Source organism: Sarcophilus harrisii, chromosome 3 (assembly GCF_902635505.1).
Source record: "Sarcophilus harrisii chromosome 3, mSarHar1.11, whole genome shotgun sequence".
NCBI lineage: Eukaryota > Metazoa > Chordata > Mammalia > Dasyuromorphia > Dasyuridae > Sarcophilus > Sarcophilus harrisii.
Window position 1 is genome coordinate 336,829,766 of NC_045428.1, and position 19,808 is coordinate 336,849,573.

General features: G+C 36.8%; 1 protein-coding gene across 2 annotated transcripts in view; it reads left to right on the top strand.

Annotated features, from left to right (window-relative positions):
• Positions 1-19,808, top strand: part of GPR39 (G protein-coupled receptor 39) — a 324,415-nt gene that overhangs the window by 78,596 nt on the left and 226,011 nt on the right. The window contains exon 2 of one of the 2 annotated variants that reach the window (XM_031963675.1): positions 6,772-7,362. In XM_031963675.1, the coding sequence (XP_031819535.1) occupies positions 6,772-7,362 (591 nt within the window). Of the gene's footprint in view, positions 1-6,125; positions 7,363-19,808 lie in introns of those variants that run through there. The other variant, XM_003763813.4, reaches the window with a different exon arrangement.

Here is a 19,808-nt window from a genome sequence, read left to right on the forward strand (position 1 = left end):
TTCTGTGGTTTTTATGGGATCTAGATCTCAGTGTCTTAGTCTCCTTCCACACTGGACAAATCATGAGCCATCAGCCAAAGTCTCTGTTCCAATTGACTTTTGGGTAAACAGAACCAGCTTCCCTCCCTTCCCCCCCCACCCACTTCTGAAGGTCTTTGACTAATCTTTCTGGTTGAGGCCTGAGCAAAGTACTACAGCCTAATGGTCTCTATTGCAATGGCAAGATTATGGGCAATGTGGGATGCTAAAATGAGTATTGATGTAAATTTATGTCATGTCTTTGGGTCTGCTAGTGTGACTTTGAAGCCAGTATAGTGGCAGTTAAGAGAAGGGTACTAAGTAAGCTCAGGGTCAGTGAATGTCTTTTCATGGGATTATTTTTAAAATAAAAAAAATTTCTCCTGAATTCTGAGTGTCCTAGAGCATGGAAACACCTGAAATTGTTTTATCTTTGGTATATAATTTTGGTTTTGGAGAGAGAGGTTTGAGAGGTTGTAGGGATGAGAGAGAATAGTCATCTTGTTGCTTATTTGACTCAGTCACAGGAAGTTATTTCTGGACAAAGCAGAGGAATTATGTGGACTGTGCAGAATCGAGGAAGAAAGTTAACTTTCTAGTAACTCTGAGTGTCTTCATCCGTTGTAGAGGCTTATCTGATATAATAGTGTAAGTCTGGGTATAGGACTCATCAGAAGGATATGTTTTTTGATCCTCTAGTAAAATTATCCTTCTTCATTTTGCAGGTAAGATAGAGAAGGAGAATCCCAAGATAGCATGATAAATTAAAAAAAAATGTTATAGGTCTTTGAGAAGTAGAAGCCAGAAGGGAGAAGGGGAAATGTATTAGGTATGAGTCATTTTTCGGGTTAAAAACCCCCACTATTCTGTATTCATGTTATGTTAGCCTGAATGCTTGCGTGAGAGTTAGAAATCTTGGTCTTTTTGTTGTTGTCAGATAGACAACTGCCCAACTTTCCTGATATTCCTAGGAAATTTTGTTTGGGAGCATGAGTCACTTGATAAGCTCTCTACTTTGAAGCTGGTTCATATAATTCCAGAATTTCTGTTCTGACCTTGATTATTCAAGTTTCTGGAGGTTCCTAAGACAAACTTTGCAAAGTGTGCAAGTTTCTGTAAAGCTGCAGAAACTGACATCTATAAAGTTTAAGGGGTAGCAAGTAGCAGAGGTAAAATTTGAACTCAGGTCCTTGACTCAAAAACCAGTGCTCTTTTTTTTTATTGGTCTACAGAATGAACACTGAAAACTCCTTCACAGTAGGACAGTGTTTAGAAAATGCTACAATACATAATTTTAACATTTTTTAAAATGTCAATGAACCAGAGATATAATTTATATTGTGGGTTTAAAAAAAATTGTTCCTTTACATACTCCTTTGTGTTCCTGAAGAACAGAGTAAAGAGTATTAGTCTTACAGAAGACAACCTGTAATTGTTGGTTTTCTGAGTGATTGAAAAATGGATTAAATGTTCCAGACAGGTGGAAAGAACATTGGTTTGGTTTTGTATTTTGTCTTTTTTTTCAACAGTGCTTGAAAATTTATGAAAAAACTGTATCCATCTAACCTTATGAAGTCACTGATGTGAGTGCTATTAACTATTTTTATGAAGGAGGAAAATGAAGTTTAGAGAGATTAAGTGACTTGTCTAATGTCTCATGACTAGTGTCAGAGCAGAGATTTCAAATTTAACTCTTTCCTGTATAACTTTCATCCAGCTATATTTGCCTCTGCAGGCCTCATGTGCATTTTAGGATCTCCTTTTTGAAACATTTCCAAATTTGTAGAGTATCTAAATGAGTGATTTTTGACTTAGAATTGCCTCACAGTGGATTGTGGTCAAATAGTTTTAGAATAGAGTTTGTCAGTATTTTCATTTTTTTTCTCATAAAAGATATCACTAGTCAATTATACAACACCACTAACAATGTCCTCTGCTTTCTATAAGCCATTTGAATCTCTTATCAATAGCTAAGAAGGACTTCGTTAGTTCATAAACGGTCTTGGGGAATTCATAAGAGTGGGTGGAGATTCCATCTTTTTGGACTTTTTACTGTAAAGCAGTGAATTTTAATTGGATTGATTTTCCCTATTCCATTATGCACTTGTAATCTTTGTTCACAATTTGGGAAAATAAAATTAGGTGGAAGGAATTGGACAATAATAAAAATCCTGTCTGAGCCCAACAAATTGGAATTAATAACAAGTGTGGCCTGGAATGTGAGCAGCATAGGTGGTAGGGAAGGGGAATGAATATAGTATAATATATTCAAGAAAACTTGTAATGATGCTGCCTTTAGGATATTCCCTACCAAATTCAAATTTTTAAACATTTATTAGGATTCTATTATAGAGTACTCTGATAGGTACTGGGAGAGAGAGAGGAGGGCAGGGTATGACAATTATCTAAATAACTGTAACCCAAAAACAGTTTGTGATAGTTTGTCATAGATTCATGAGAGGTAAAGGCAAAGTGAGTTCTGAAGCAACAAATGTCAGTAATAATTGGGACAAGACAATGCCCAAAGGGATATAAAAATGTGTGCCCTTTAAATCAGCAACACTCCTAGTAGGTCTGTATCCCAAAGAGATCAAAGAAAAAAGGAAAAGAACCCATAGTTACTATATATACATGCATGTGTATGCATACATACATATGTGTATGTCTGTATGATATGTATGTATCGGCTCTTTTTGTGTTGTGAAAGAATTGAAATTGAGGGGATGCTAATCATTTGGGGAATGGCTGAACAAGTTGTGGTATATTATGAACTCAACCATGAAATAGTAAAAGAATATTCATTAAATATAAGAAGAACCAGAGCAAGGTCTTTACTATGCTGGGTGGATTTTCTACAAAAGATTTATATATATGTGTGTGTCTATGTGTGTATGTATACATATATATGTGGAAAAAGAGAGCAAGCAAGAGAGAGTGAGAGAGCGAGAGAGAGAGAGAGAGAGAAGAAATACACAATATAAGAATGTATGGATCAGTCACAACCAGTTTAAAAACCTGGATCCACTGGAATAAGTGTGACCCTGATAAGGTTTAGATTTAGGGAACCAAAATGAGATTAGGGTTTCTGGTGATCAGGGAATTAAATGATAAGGTCTAGGGGCAGGTTCGGGATTCAAGGAACCAAATGGAGAGCTTTTGCTCCCCTGCATCCCCTTGGGATTCAGCACAAGGGTAGGGAATTTTGGGGACTCCCTTCTGTGGCATAGAGGTTCTCTGTAAAAGAATTTACAGACCCGAAAACCTAGATTGATAAGAGGTTTATTATGGGGATTGGAAGTAAGATTAGCAATCCTGACAGAGAGGCATAAAGTTTGGTTAGGGAAATAGGTGAGGGTAAAGAAAGGGTGGCAGTGGAAAGAATATTCCAGTGGATAGAAGCCCTTGGTTGGAACCTCTGCAAAGAGAGGGTCTTAGTTTGGCTCTTTTATATTGAGTGTCCTATTGGAGCTGGGAGAGCCCAGATCTCCTATTGGAATTCAAAGGGATGTCTTTTGACCAGGATTTATAACTGAATCAAAGGCTCTGGTATCCTGGAAAGACAGCTTGTCTGGGGAGGATATGCCTCAGTCAGGAGGGGCTGGGAATCTGAAAGGAATCACAGATCAACAGGAAATACAGTTTCTTAAAGGGACCCCAACCTGCTTCAACCCCAGTGATTCAGCCATCTAATTAAGTGCATTCCATATAACTGAATGATTTATTTTTAATTCTATCATCCAGTTGATCTAAAGGCAAAAAGTATTATCTATTAAAAGTCCATAGGAATTCAAGACATTGGAGGCAGGATCAGAAAGAAGGAGAAAACTGGTTCTCAGTTTCAGTTGGTTATGACCTACTGGAAATAATAGGACAAACATCTGGAAAATACCAAGAACACATATGAATACACTCATATGTATATAAAACATACATATACATATAGAACATACATATTTATCTATAAAACAAATTATAGATAAATTTATCAACACATCTAACAATAGAACTATACATGAGTATGTGTATTGTGTATATATCTCTATATAGTAATAATACCTAATATTTATAAAGTGCTTACTAGTCATAGTGCTAAGTGTTTTGCAAATATTTTTTCATTTGATTTTCATAACAACCTTGTGAGATGAATACTAATATCATCTCCATTTTACAGATAAAGAAACTGAATGAAAAAGGTATTAATGATTTGCCTAAGGTCATATAGCTAGGAAGTATAGATTTTATTTGAACTCAGGCCTTCCCAATTCCTGGCCTGGCATTTTATCCTTTGAGTCATCTAGCAGTAGATTTTATTTTATTTTATTTTCTATATCTATATTCTTCTTTTCTCAGCCGGACCTGTGATTTCATCAATATAGGCAATGTCTGTGAAAAAAATTCCTTTACTAATAAAGAACAGTATTATAGCTTTTAGCCTTAAAGAATTGCCTAGCCAAGCATGGTGGATATACTTGCAATCCCTGTTCTCAAGAAGGATGAAGGTGGTGGATCTCTTGAGTTTGAGAGATCTAATCTGCTATAGACTGTACAATCAGATGTTTGTGCTAACTTGAACTTTAATTTGGTGAAGGAAGGGAATTGGAGATAACATTACCCAGGGGCATATCCATCCGTGTCTGGTACAAAGCAGGTTAGAGCTCCCAGCTAGTGAGCTCTGCTGTGAGTAACCTTTGCACATCCATCCTATGTGAGATGTAGTGATGTGGTGGTAGAAAAATAAAGAGTATGCAAGTGTAGCTTGTAAACTTAAAGCTTCCAAGTGCACTAAGCCTTGTGGAATACTATATACATGCATCTTTGTGTATGTGAATATATCTGTATACATAATATATGTGTATATGTACCTCTGTCTCTCTCTGTATCTTTCTTTGTCTCTGTCTCTGTTTCTCTGTGCCTCTCTGCACATGTGTGTGTTGGAATTATTGAATTGTGAAAACCTGAATAATTTTCCTGGAGAGGGTGAATTTTGAGCAGAGGTTGAAACTAGTAAAGATCTCCTGAAAAAGGAAATGCCCATTCCTATTTAAGTTTTTATTCAGTTCCTGAAACTTTGGGTTTTCAAGGCAACCCATTTCCCTGCCTTTTATAAAACAAACTTTCGCTTAAAAACAACCGATGCAGAACGAGTTAGTGAATTCTTTATAATGACTCCTCCTGGTCAGCTGAAGACAATGTTGGTTCATTCTCCCAGTGTGAATTGTCACAGCCCTCTTCAGGAGAGCTCATTTCCAGGCTTCCTGTTTGTGAATAGATTGTGAGACCCTCATCCATATACATGCCTCCAATTAAAAGTTTCCTGCAGCTTCCACGGGAGCTGTCTGTGCTATGGAGTGAGACTGAAAAGGGAAAAGTGGCATTCCACTTCTAACCCTCATGGGAAGAGCGAGCTCTAGAAAGCCCCGCTCTGCATGGTCTTAGGGCTTTGGTGAAAAGACAAGGTTTTAAGGGGATCCCATTAGCCTGATTTGGGTCCTGCTCTGACCCTCTGAGACAGTAGCTCTAGGGACTGAGTCCAAAAATTTATTTAAAAAGAAAACAAATGTCCCTAAGGCATGATAGCAGAGGGTTTGTTAAACTTACCAGCTTCTTCTGAGCACTGGCTGATTGGAGAGAGAAGGCACCAGCTGAGGAGGCTGAAGCTGTTTATTTTTGAGAAGAGAAAGTGCTGCCACCCAAGCCAGAGCATACAGGTCTAGGGATTCCACTTAGGATTGGACAAAGGTGTGGTGGAAATGTGTATGTAGAGTTCAGGAAGGAGAGGAAAGGCATTTAACAATTCCTAAATTGATATTAGATTCAAGCTCAAAGGTCATCATGATCGTCCTAGGTTTCGGCTCTTATTCCTGTGCCTATTGTTTTCCCAAGACACAGTGCCTGTGGGGAAAGGGAAGGGAAGCGGGGAGAGATTTCTATAATGCCTCACCTAGTGCTAGGGGAGCTAGGATCTGATTTCAGGGAGGGTGGTGCCTTTACCAGCAGCCAAGTCCGGTCCACAAAACTGAACATGCACTGTATTTGATCAGGCTCTTCATTAATAATTAACACCAGTTGTCCCCCTCCTACACTGCTCCAGGGAACGAAAGAATTGTAACTGAATGGGAGTGAGCTGAGGTGGAGTTAGTCCACAGTCATGAGAGGCGGAGACAGTCACCCGGTGTTGGGACTAAGTAACTCTCTTGACTCACCGGATAGGTTGAAAAAGTTTTCTTTCTATTTCTCTTTCACGGGGATCCATGTACTCCCAAAGCCTTGGTTATCATGGTTCTTCCCATGGTTCTTTTGGGTTAAGGTCCCTCAGGAGATTTTCAGCTGAGGACAATCAGCTGGTGAATTAATTGTTAAGGTGGAAATCGCACTGGGGTACCTGCATTACCAACTCTGCTGAGCAAGGAAGGAAGAGATTTAGGGGACCTGTTTGCTGGAGGGAAGAAGGTCTGGTTTTACCACGGAGCGTTGCAGGAACCAGGCTTTCTCTGCTCATGGCTGCCATGACAGACTCAGCCCACGACTGCTCCCATGTGATTGACCACAGCCATGTCCCAGAGTTTGAAGTGGCCACCTGGATCAAGATCACCCTCATCCTTGTCTACTCGGTCATCTTTATGATGGGTATCCTTGGGAACAGCATCACCATTCGGGTTACTCAAGTGCTTCAGAGGAAAGGCTACCTGCAGAAGGCGGTCGCAGACCATATGATAAGCTTGGCCTGCTCTGACATCTTGGTCTTTCTCATAGGTATGCCAATGGAGTTCTACAGTGTGATCTGGAACCCTCTGACTACAACAAGAGATAACTTGTCCTGCAAGGTGCACACTTTTCTCTTTGAGACCTGCAGCTACGCCACACTCCTCCATGTGCTGACTCTCAGTTTTGAGCGCTATGTGGCTATCTGCCACCCCTTCAGGTACAAAGCAGTCTCACAGCCCTTTTGGGTAAAGCTGATGATCTGCTTTGTCTGGGTCACCTCTGTTCTGGTGGCTCTGCCCCTCCTTTTTGCCATGGGCATTGAGTACCCTCTGGTCCAGGTGCCTAACCACCGTGGCCTCCTTTGCAATCGGCCTCGAACACCACACCTCGAGCACCCCGAGACCTCCAATATGTCCATTTGTACCAGCCTCTCCAGTCGGTGGACAGTTTTCCAATCCAGCATCTTCAGTGCCTTTATCATCTACTTTGTGGTCCTGCTCTTGGTGACTTTCATGTGCCGAAAAATGATGCAAAAGCTAATGAAGAAGGGTACACTGGCAGGGAAAGGGCAACATCAGCTGAGGAAGGCAGAGAGTGAAGAGAGCAAAACAGCCAGAAAGCAGACCATCATCTTCCTAGGTGAGTCCCATCCTAGAAGGCAGGCAATTGTGTGTCTCCTTCCTGACTTTGGCGTTTCAACTTTAAATCTGTGAGTTCAGTGAAAAGCAATATCATTTATTTTTAAGTCTAGAAGCAATTCCTTTTCATAACGGTAGCTTTGGGCTTAGTTTGAAAAGTTCAGAAGTAAGATTAGGAATTTAATTGATTCTTCAGATTTCCTTCCCTTTTTTGGTTGGGGAAGAACATCAGGTTACATACAAAGTCTGATGCTATTTGTGTGAGCTGATTTTACTTAATTCCTTTTCTTTGTTGTAAAGGAGGATGTGTGTGTATATACACACACATATAGTTACAATGTTTAATAACTTAGGACTAACTAAAATTTTTGGAATATGCACAAGCATCTATGTTTATACACATCTGTATGTATATATAGTTACAATGTTTGATAACTTAGGACTAAATAAAATTTTTGGGATATGCACAAGCATCTATATTTATACATATCTAGACATATAACTATATGAAAGTTTTTAAAATTTTTGGGATATGCACAAACATCTGTATTAATACACATGCATACATTTAGATGTGTATATATATTTATACACATACACACATTCTGAATTAACTTTGTAAAAGCAAAAGGCATAAATAAACTTTTTATTTTTTTATTTTTTTAAAGAAGTAGCAAGTGGTCTCTGTGATAGAGAGTTGCTCTTGAATCAGGGAAATTTGGATTCACATTCTGGCATTCTGCCTCTATGTTTTTGGGCAAGTCTTGAGTTCTCAGTTCTTAGTACTGTTTCTCAATAAAGATAGGCAACTCCATAAACCTGAAAATTTTAACTCAGTTGCTAATTGTCATTGATAGGGATAGTTCCCTCAACTGAAAGCTCCCTACTAAAAGATGACCAAAAAGAAAAATGCTGGGCTAGGAATCAAGAAATCTAACTTTTCTTGAAGCACCCCCATAAACTTAGGATGGGGAAAGAACAGTCTTAAATGCCTAACTTCTCCTAGTTTCAATTTTTCCACATCTAAACTAGTATCAAGTCTATTTATCTTATATATTTCAAAAGGATCTAGTGAAGATCACACAAATCTATTCAAAGGGTTTTGAAGCAAAGGACTATATAAATGTAAGGGTATCAGTATGTTATTCTAGTACTATATTTCAGTAAAAATGTAAGCTTCTGGGGGCAAGAACTATTTTCATTTTGGTATTGTTGTCTGCTATGACTAATCCAGTAGGAACTCAATAAATGTTTATTCAGTTGAATTATGAAGTCCTTCCTTTGCCCTGGGGTCTGTTTCCTTGAGTAATTTCTTTTGGTTCTTAATTTTTTTTTCTCCTGTGCTCAGAAAACTACCTGGATTAGACATATTCTAGTGAGGGTGCTATTTCACTGCCACCAGCTGCTCTCTCTGCCACCATCTGGAGCCTTCTTCAGAAGGCTGGAGTACTCTGATAACACCTTCCCTGGGTACTGCTTGGGTGACAAAAGTGGTCTGTCTGCTTCCTTATCATAGCCTCCAAGTGTCTGCAGTGATCTTTTATTGAGCAGAACCAGAAGGACTGCACAGATTGCTAGAACTGTTTTGCTTTCAATCCCTGCAAATATCAAATTAAGAGAGGATGAGAGTCTTTTGTTTTTCAAACTTCTGTGATTATTCATTTGCACTTAAGGGCCTTTTTCATATTTGAAAAGATAGGCTCCCCACATATAATGTATATGGAAATCATCATAAAGAGAGGCACTTGCAGACCAATGCCCTTTAGGATTTTGGATTTTAATGGAGGGATATTAGAAGCATGGGATCTTGAACCTGCTCTGGGGTAGAAGTTATCCAGTCTAACTCACTTTACAGAGGGGGAAATTGGGGCCCAAGGTCACACAGGTAATGATAGATGTGAGATTTGAAGCTAGGTCCTCTGACTCCGAATGCATCATTCTTCTCACTATACCACGCTAGTCCTAAAATCCTAAAATCAAAAGATGGTACAACCTAAAAGGAGCTTTAGGGAATATTGACTTCAGCATTTTTGTTTGTTTTTGTTTTTCATTTGTGTCCATCTCTTTGTGACCTCACTTGGGGTTTTCTTGGCAAAGGTACTGGAGTGGTTTGCCATTTTCTTTTCCAGCTCTTTTTTATAGATGAGGAAATTGAGGCAAATAGTTAAATGATTTGCCCAGAGTCATACAGCTAATAATTATCTGAGGCTGCATTTGAACTCTAGAGGATGAGTCTTTCAGGCTCTAGGCCCAGCATTCTATCTACTGTGCCAATTAGCTGCCCGGTAACTAATTTCCTCATTTAAATTTCCTGAGGCCCAGAACAGAGAAGCAAATGGCCTAGGATTACACAAATTCACAAAAGAGTACTCCTTGGAACCTAGGTTTCTTGACTCCTATTCTAGGGATCTTTGTATAAGGGAAGGGAGGGAAGCATTTTCAGGAAAGTATTTTGTTATTTTAATGGAATAATGTTCAGAATGTAGTAAAAGGATTGGGAAAGATATAGTGAGGTTTCCTTGTGTGATTTGTTGGCAGAAATCCAAGACTTGGGAGGGGGGAAGGGGGGGAGGATCTTGTATGTCTAAGGCACCTGACTTATTGAGGACTGAAATTTCATCTGGTAGGATGTCATTCCTTTAATTTAAAGGATCACAAGAAGAGAGCTGGAAGGTACCTGGAAGGCCAACTAGTCCAGGCCCCTTTTTTACAGAATAGGAAGTGGATGCCCAGAGAGCTTAAGTGACATAGTGGGAATCAAAAGTAGGGTTTGAATCCTGCCTGTCTGATCGCAGAATCAATGCTCTTTCTGGGATAACACTGACCCTTGTAAAAATTCAAATCCTACTTTCCCTATAATCCTCAGCAATAACACTTTAAGTAAGCATCTTAAGAATGATTGGTAGGGGCAGCTAGGTAGCCCAGTGGATAGAACACCAGCCCTGAAGTCAGGAGAACCTGAGTTCAAATTTGATCTCATACACTTAAAACTTCCTAATTGTGTGACCCTGGGCAAGTCACTTAACCCCAATTGCCTCAGCAAAAAAAAAAAAAAAATTGCCCAGGGGCAGCTAGATGGCATGATGGTTAGAGCACTGGCCTTGGAGTCAAGAGAACTTGAGTTCAAATCCAGCCTCAGACACATTATATAATTAGTAATATCTGTGTGACCCTGGTCCAATCACTTAACCCCAATTGCCTAAACAAAAGTAAAGAAAGAATGATTTATCCAGGGTCTAATAATATATAGATGACTCTCTTAATTCTGCTCTAGGATTGTAATATATCTTTAGGAAAAAGGGGAAGAGAATTGTGAAATTTCTTAACAAAACATAGGAAATACAGTTTATTTTCATACTGAAAAAAATGTTATAAGAAATTTTTTTGATATATAACATAACTTCATATTTAATATTTTTAGGAAAATTATCACTATCCCAAATTAACATTTTCTTATGCAGCTTCTTTTCATTGTCTGAGAATACTAGGATTCCACATATGGGAAATACTCAAGCTGTTTCTATCATTAATTCTTTTACGTGACGGGAGATCAGATTTCTGGGGAGAATAGGTCTTCATAGATCCTAGGACTAGAGTTAGAAGTAAACTGAGAGACCAAATAAGATTCACAGATATTAAATGACTTTTTCAAAGTCACAGAGATGACAAGTGTGGAACCTTGATATGAACTCAGCTTTGATTGTGGATGCAATCTTTCCACTGAACCACATTCTTTTTTCTAAGGTATGAGGATTGAAGTTAAAAGTAAGGAGTAGGAAAAGGTAGGAAAGGGGAGATAGGGTGAGATTCTGTTTTGACTAGGACTGCTGTTGCCTGCCTATGGATTTCTAGGGTCTACGGTTATTGGAAAGAGTCAGAGAGTCTATGTGTACACTATACACATGGCCATTTTTCATTGTAGCTGCAATATAATTTGTAGCCTTATTCAGTATGATAAATAAGCAAATATATCTTTATTAGGATGAATGAGTACATGTACATATATATATATATATATATATATATATATATGTATATACATACATATATGTCTATTTTAAAATTATACATTGATGCTGGTGATCAATAAAATACAAATTCATGAAAAATCTATTATTTATTCATGATAATTTTTTGGTACCCTATATTTCTCAATGGATAGTAATAGTTCATCTACTATCACCTGGAGGAGGAGCCTATGAAATTCCTTGATGTTTAAAATGGACTTTCATATTCAAGGTGGGGAACCACTGGGCCAGGGCTCTTATTGAAAAGCCTGTAGAAATAATTAAGAATGATTTCTCTTGAATTTTTTTTTTTAAACCAAGGGTATATTCTAGGAGTCGATGTTGCCTTGGGAAAAAAAAAATTCCAAATTGCCTGGAGTAGAATCATAGAACTTACAAAGAAAAATCAGTCACCTCAAAGATCTTTAGCCTAGCTTGCTTTGTTCAGCCTACATGTCTGTTCCCTGCTCTTCTCCGACTATTGCTGGTAATCAGTTTCTTTTTCATGGGAGGTTCTTCAGGGTATAAGAGACCAATATTTAGTATATACTCTTTGCAGCTAGCTTTCCAAAGCAGTTTGCCAGATTCCCCCCAACATTATATTTCAAATAGCTTTTAAAAATATGATTCTCACTAATTAACTCGAGTTAGGAAATAAATTAATGAAGTGAAAAGGAAGAATCATGCCCTGCATTCATTAGATTAATACAATACCATTTACTTTGTGAGTTTCATAAAAATGATGCTTTGGGGGCATTTTTAACCCAGAACAAATGAACATATGAATTGTTTACAAATCGCTGAATTTAATGTGGTAACTTAGTTGTCTTTTTAGTATTTCATTTAACAGATGGAGTAAATTAAAACAAATATTTGCTCATTTCAAACATATTTTGCATTTAATGTGAAATATAAATGACAACATGGAGCAAGATGTCTTAGAAGCTTTCTTCAGGCAATAAGAAAACAATTAAAGATTTTCTTTCTCTAATTGTTAAAAAAGTATGATTTCTGCATAACAAAAATGAAATTCATAAATCTATGCATGATGAGGAAGCCCATGCTAAAAATATTAATTTTCCTTCTTGTGTCTTTCACTGCTGTACCACTGTCTAGTTAAGCTCTGAATTGGAGAATAATGAAAACAAATTGGAAACTGGGAGAAAGTGAGACAGAATTACTCCTTAGGAATCTCTCAAGCAATTTGCAGGAGAGGACTATGATAATGCAAAAGTGCAGACTCCTAGAAATATTAGTGCTTCTACTTGTCAATTGTCAGTGATCTCTGGGAGAATCAATAAGAGGCTCACTCTGCTGTTTGAAAAGGTTTCCAAGGTTTGCTTAACAAAGGTTAGTGACAATGTACCCATCAGCAAGGGCTTGTATAAAGGGTTATAATTCCCTGTCCTCTTGTTGGGGAAGTATCAATTGACTTGATTATTTGTAACCAAAATGTGAAGGTTGAGGGATTTGGGCCTTATTTTATTTTCACGTTTAAATGAAGCCTTAAAATTTTTTGATATCCCTCTTTATGCCTCCCTCTCCTATTCCCCAACTCCAGTCTCCTTGTCATAAAAAACAGTTCCACAAAATCAGACAGCGACAACATTTAATAGAATATGTGATATCTAGCATCTATCTTACCTTTACCACCAAAAGGAGGTGACATGTGTTTTATCATCTGTCCTCTGGAAGCAATATCAGTTATTGCCTTTAATGTGAGTTCATTTGCCATTTAGTGTTATTTTCATCTGTATTATTTTAATTATCATGTATTTTGTTTTGTTTTTATATTCTTTTCTCTGCATGAATTCAAACATGTCTTCTTATGTTCCTCTGAATTTCTCATATTTGTGGCTTCTTAAGGTGTAGGAAATTTCCATTCTATTCTTATACGACAATTTTAAAAAATCACCCTACTTTCCAACTGGTTTTTTCTCTCATAATTCTGAATTTGTTAGAATAGCTAGAGTGATTCACAGATTGACCTTTCCACTATTGACTTTTGCTTTTTATTAAACTCTTACACAGTTTGATGAGTTATGAGTCTAAACTTGCTTTTTGTGGGACAACTGGAATTCCCAGACCTGTATGTGGTAGACTTCCAGGGCCTTCAATGGAAGTATTTTCACTATAAAAATAAGTGGCTATGAACAGCTATAAGAGTCAGACTTTGCTAATTCATACGGGTTGGAAACAGTCACATTATAATAGCAAATACAGGGTGTCCCAAAAGTCTTAATGCAGTTTCATAATTTTAATAAGTTTAATTCTACCTAAAATTATGAAACTGCATTAAGACTTTTGGGACATTCTGTATTTTAAAGGAAATGCAGTTTTGTCACTTTGTCACTTTTAAGACCATATGGTAACTAGAGCTAGGTATACAAAATCTTCTAATAATTAGATAAGAAACATTTGTAATGAGATTAATTGATTGTAGGGCAGGAGCTTCATTTAAAATGTTTGGAGGTACTTAAAATATTAAGTACTTTAAAGACTAGTTCTCTCCACTCACATGCTTGTTAACATACTTTTTTGCTTATCAAATACTTTCTTTATCCATAGTGCAAAAGAAACTGATCACTGAAATATAAATTTAGATCTTGAAAAAGTCATAGAGATTATTAAGATAACACTCACTTCTTAGTAGATGAGGAAACGGAGACACAGGAAGGGTAATGACTTACCAATGGTTGCACAGCCAGTTAGTCCCTGGGTCAGTTTTTGAACCCAATTCTATCCTGACTCCAATTATAGTGGTCTACCCATTATTAGTCAAGGCTGCTCCTCTCTTTAGCAATAATTTTGATAGGATCGCATTACATTTCAGATGAGTTGGGGCTGCACAAATAACTCATTCCTATATGCATCTTTTTGCATCAAATATGGGGATATTCAAGAAATTGTATATCTTGACCCCAGTTATCCAGATTGTCACCTTTTTTTATCTCATCCCCTTAGAATTCTGTCTATTCTCAAGTAATCAATCTTTCTATTTCAGTATTTCATGTTTACTTTTCTAGGAGTCATTTCTCAGTCATAAATTACTTGCTTCCTTTGATCAAAGTGGCAGACAAATGTAATAATACTGCCTTTATTTGTAATCATCCTGTCTCTAGGATTTCATTTCTCTGCAGGAGCAATACATATCTCTCTTGGAAGAGACAATTTAAAGGCCAACCCCCCATTCATTAACAAACCTGTCTTTCTAGCTTAGTTTGGCTTCAAAGTGACACTTTGCCTAGAGAGTTTTACCTGTCAGGAAGGAATTTGGCAGTAAAGCCATAAGAACAATTAAAAAAAGTCAAAATAAATCTTTATTTGCTTTTCTTTCTTCACCTATATCCAATGATTTGCTAAGTCCTGTCAACTGTGTTACCTTGGGCAATCACTTAACCTCAGGTTTCAATTTTCTCATCTGTTAAATAAGGTCAGTGGACTAAATGATCTATAATCATTTAATAGAACTCTTCCAGACCTAGATAAGGTGATTCTATAATTTTTCTTTGGCTATATGTCATTAGTCCTCTCTTCTTTATTCATGTGGTCACCACCCCCCATTTATTCTCTAATTTCCACTCATTATTGGGACAACATTTCTGCAGATCTAATCTCTCCCTTTCAATCTCTCTTTAACAAAGGTTGTCCTTTTTTTTTTTTTCTATGAATTTACATACATCCCCAAAAAGCATATATAGTCTAATACTGTAAGAGTTGAAAGGTATGTAAGATCATTGGGTCCAGTTCTTTCGCTTTACAGAGGAGGAAATCAAGGTGCAGAGTGGTGAAAATAGGTTGTCTAAGGTAGTTATTAGGCAGAAAAGGCTCTAAACTCCAGGACTTTGGACTCTTGGGATAGTGTTCTTTTTTTGTTATTATCTCCTTCCTTCTATACCTTCATTTAGTGAAATCGTTATTTTTCTTTGAGCACCAGTATCTTGTGCTGCGTGAAATTTTCCCTGATTTTAGCATGACAAAAGTAATTTTTACCTCTTCATCTTTTTTATAACTTCTGTTAGGTCTAGATCATCTTCTTTCCCCTTTAAGATTTCATTTGACCCCAAATCAATAATTATTTGACTATGTCTTGTTAGTCCATTGGACAATAAGCTCCTCAAGAACAAGGACTTTGGTGTTTTTCATGTTTGTGTCCCCAACACTTAGTATAGTATCTTCCTCACAGCTTGTGTACAATAAATGCTTGAATTAAATTTGCTAATATAGAGCCTATGGACTAGTGGAAATTAAAATTAAACCTAGTTAAAAGAATATGGATCTAGTTTCAGCTGTGCGAATAACTGACTGTGTTACTTTGGTTAAGTTACTTAAGTTATAAGGGGCAGCATTTGGAAATGGGGAATGTACCTTGGAGATCATCTAATTCAACTCCCTCATTTAAAAAATGGAGAAAGCTGAAAGCCAAAGTGTTAAGTGACCTGTTCAAGATCATATAGATAATAATTAAACCTTTGATTCCAAACCTAAACTCTTTTTTATAACTTTACATTATCTCTGAGTATTAGTATCTTCATGTCTATATCACAAAAATAAGTGGCAAGCATGTTAAGATACACAAAGCATTACTGTATGGATCAAATGACAAAACATATGGGAAAATACTATACATATGGGAGAGATTTTAAAATATTGAAGTGCTTAATTTCCCAATATATAAACTTGCCATTTTTATATCATATCTAATGTGTTCCAAAGCAGAATTATCTTCCTTCTTTGAAGCTTTTACAAATCTACTGATTCCTTTCCTATTCCTTTGCTTCTTCCCCTGAAAAGTGAGTGCTTAGAGGAGACCATGTGGAAAGAATCAGATTTGGAGTCAGCAGATACTGGATATGGAGATAAAGGAAACTATCTATCACCACTGGCAGGTTACTTTGGCTCTTTGGCATCAATTTCTTCATCTGTATAATAATGGATGGTCTCAAATGTTTTTTCCCCCCAAGATTAATTCTATCTATTAACAGTTGTTAGTATGATATAGTTTATTTATTTTATTTTTAAAGACTGGGACTCCCTATGCCACCCAGAATGGAAGTACAGGGATTACTCATGGACCCAATCCACTTTAATCAGATTTGACCTACTCTGCTTGGTGCTCCCCCATGTTTTTTTTTTTTTTTTTTTGGGTGGGGTGGGGTGGGGCAGCATGGAGAGAGCTCATCTGAACTTTGTGTGGACACCTTATTAGCCCACTGCAGTTCAGAACTCCTGAACTCAAAAAAATGCACCACCTCAGCCTTTGTGACATCTGAGATTATAGGCATATGCCTTTATACCTTGAGAGTATTAAAGCTTAGCAATGGATTTTTGTCTTATTGTTTAGTATGTGTCTAAAAAAAAAAAAAAAGAAACAAGTTAAATTTTTTTTTTTTTTTTAAGTTTGGTTACCAAACTCTATAAGATTTGAGACGTATCTTGAACTTTTTTGTTTCCTTTATCTCCCCACACTGCCTTGCACAGAAGAGGTACTCAATAAATGCTTGTTGATTAAGAGTTATTCAATCTCAAATCAGCCTATTTAGATAATTTTTAGAAAATACTAAAGAGAGTAAGAGATTTGCTGTGCTTAGGGTTTCTAAGAAACCACCTATATGATTTGTTTCATATTCTCCTTTTTCCAATGCTGATCAGGGACTTTAGAATAATTATAATTATAAAAATTACTGAAAATGTACTTTAAGATTTGTGAAGTAGTTATCCCCCAGCAATTCTGTAAGGAAAGAAATATAAGTAGTAGTATTTTTATTTTATAGATGAGGGAACTGGAGCTCTAGGCTCTGAGACATATCTATGACTTGTCCATGATCACAGAGCTAGTTATTGTCTGAAGTGGAATTTCAATCCAGATCTCCTGAATCCAAGTGAATTGCTCTAATCACTATCCTATACTGCCTTCTATGTTTTTATCTCCACAACGTTTCATGTGTGGTAAACTTTTAAAGAATTTTTTATTTCAAATTTTAATTAATCAATATTCTTTCTCATTACTGTCCTTGTATAGGAGGATGGGGAAAATAAGCCATAATAATTAAAAGATATGCTTAGTCAAACAAAATCATCAAACAAAATTCTCTTATTGACTATTCTTAAAAATATGTCTCATTCTACATCATAAGTCCATCAAAATTCATTTTGCTTGTTAATTCATGCTCAATCATGTAATCAGTAGAATAGATGTTCCTCCCTTCTTTCTATTAGGTACATTATCCTCATTGAATAGAATAATATCATTTTTGACCATCCCGGTATTCAGGTGAGGATAAAGGAGAGAAGAGAAATTTATTTTTCAGGTTTCTTCTGCTTTTTTACCTCAGTTCACTGCTCATCAGATAACTCAAATCTCTTCAGGTTGAAGATCAGTAACTAGCTCTGCTTTCCTGGCTATAGCCAATCAATAAGCTCAGAAATTTTGGCGTGTGCTAGCAATCTGATTGGAGCTCCATATGTGCTCTTTTCTTCTCCAATTCCTCCAGGCTTGGTTTAAGATGGTCATGAGAAAGGAGTCTCCACTAATCCTGCTTTTTGTTTTGTCTACATTAGCTTAGAGTGAGAGGTTTTTGAGGACTATCTTTTTATTGTTGGTCAGTCATTTCATCATGTTAGACTCTTGGTGCTTTCACTCTGGGTTTTCTTGGCAAAGATACTGGAGTGGTTTGCCATTTCTTTCTCCAACTCCATTTACAGATGAGAAAACTGAGGCAAACTGGGTTAAATGACTTGCTGAGGATCCAATAGCTACTAAATGAGCCCAGATTTGAACTCAGGAAGATGAGTTTGAGAACCAACACTCTATACATTGTACCACCTACTGGCCTTGATGTTTTTTTTAACCTTCTTTTAAGAAATTTCCAGCATTTTAGCGTAGTGTCAAGTGCTTAGTAGATGCTTAATAAATGTTTGTTGATTGACTAATAGTAAACACAAAATTTGTTGAGGTTACTGATTCCATGGAAAAAAAGGAGTCTGGTTCAAGAAAAGCTCAGCATCACAAGATAATGTCTCATTTCCTCTTGGGCAGATAATGCTGAAGAGTTTTGCCACTTCACAGAAACTGAGCTCACAGAAATTGCTTAGTTTCAACCCCAAGATGAGCTTTCCTTGCAAATGATCTAAGTCTTTTGAAGCCTTTTAGAGGAATAAGATAGCAAGGGGGAAAACTTGCCTTTTAAAAATCTCCCTTAAGCAAATAAATGCTCTGATCACTGATTCCTGTAGAGTAACATCAACCATATGTACCTAGCAGAAGTCACCATCATATGTACCTGGCAGAAATCATTATGAATTGAAAGTGATTAGGACTGTGTTTAACAAGCCTTGTTAAACTGCGTTTAACAAGGTGCTAAGACTGTGAAAGGATTTTAAAAATATTTCTTCCCTGATTCTGTCATCATTTACTAACAAGAAAAATCATTTACCTTTATAATATTATAGGTTGAATCATAGTTAGGTAGCTAAAACCTGCAAAAAAACACCACTTGTAGAAAGCTTTAAAGAACTCCCTATATTTCAGTTTTTAGCATAATTTTTCAAACTCTATTTCTGGAAATAATGACAGAGCAAATTCTATGGTCATGTTATAAGTATATTTCTGGTTTTTTATTAATATTTACTTGTCTCCTTTATTAGATTTTCTGCTCCTTGGGAGCAGGGATCATGCCACTTTAAAAAATATAGTTTTCTCATATCAAGTAGCATACTGCTAGGAATTTTTTAGCCCTCAATAGTGAAATGAGAAAGAACAAGACCAACATTTGTAAAGCACCTATTATGTGCTAGGCACTGTGCTAAGCATTTTACAAATATCTCATTTGATCTCCACAACAATCTAGGAAAGTATAATGATATTATTATAATACCAATTTTACTGAGGCAAATGGAGGTTAAATGATCTGCTAGGTCAAACTGCTAGTAAATATATGAGGCTGGCTTTGAATATAGGTCTTAATTTGAATGCAGAGTACACTATTTTGCATCTACTGCCTTACCTGATTTCAACTCTAAGGAACTAGCTACTTCTCTCAAGAAAACTAAGCTTACCACTTCTAAATTCACCATTAAGCTGCTAACTCCAGGCCAGATTGATTCCACCTACCTCAGCCTCCTCTGCTTCTGTTTGAAGAGATACAAGGTTGTGTAGCAAATTCCTCCCAGTGCCTTCCTTTTTAGAATGTAGAATCTTGACTCTCTCAGTTTATTCCTCTTTATATCAGTTCTCCTGACTGCTTTCAACTCCATAGAACAAGAACCTCCCACACTAAGTAACCCAAGATGCCCTGTCCCCCCCCTCCCTACCTTTCCAGTCTCTTTTTGTATGTGTATCTCTCCTTACAGATTGTAAGCTCTTTGAGGGCAAGGACTATCTTAGTTTTTATTATACCCCACTGCCTGACACATAATAGGTGTTTAATAAAGGTTTATT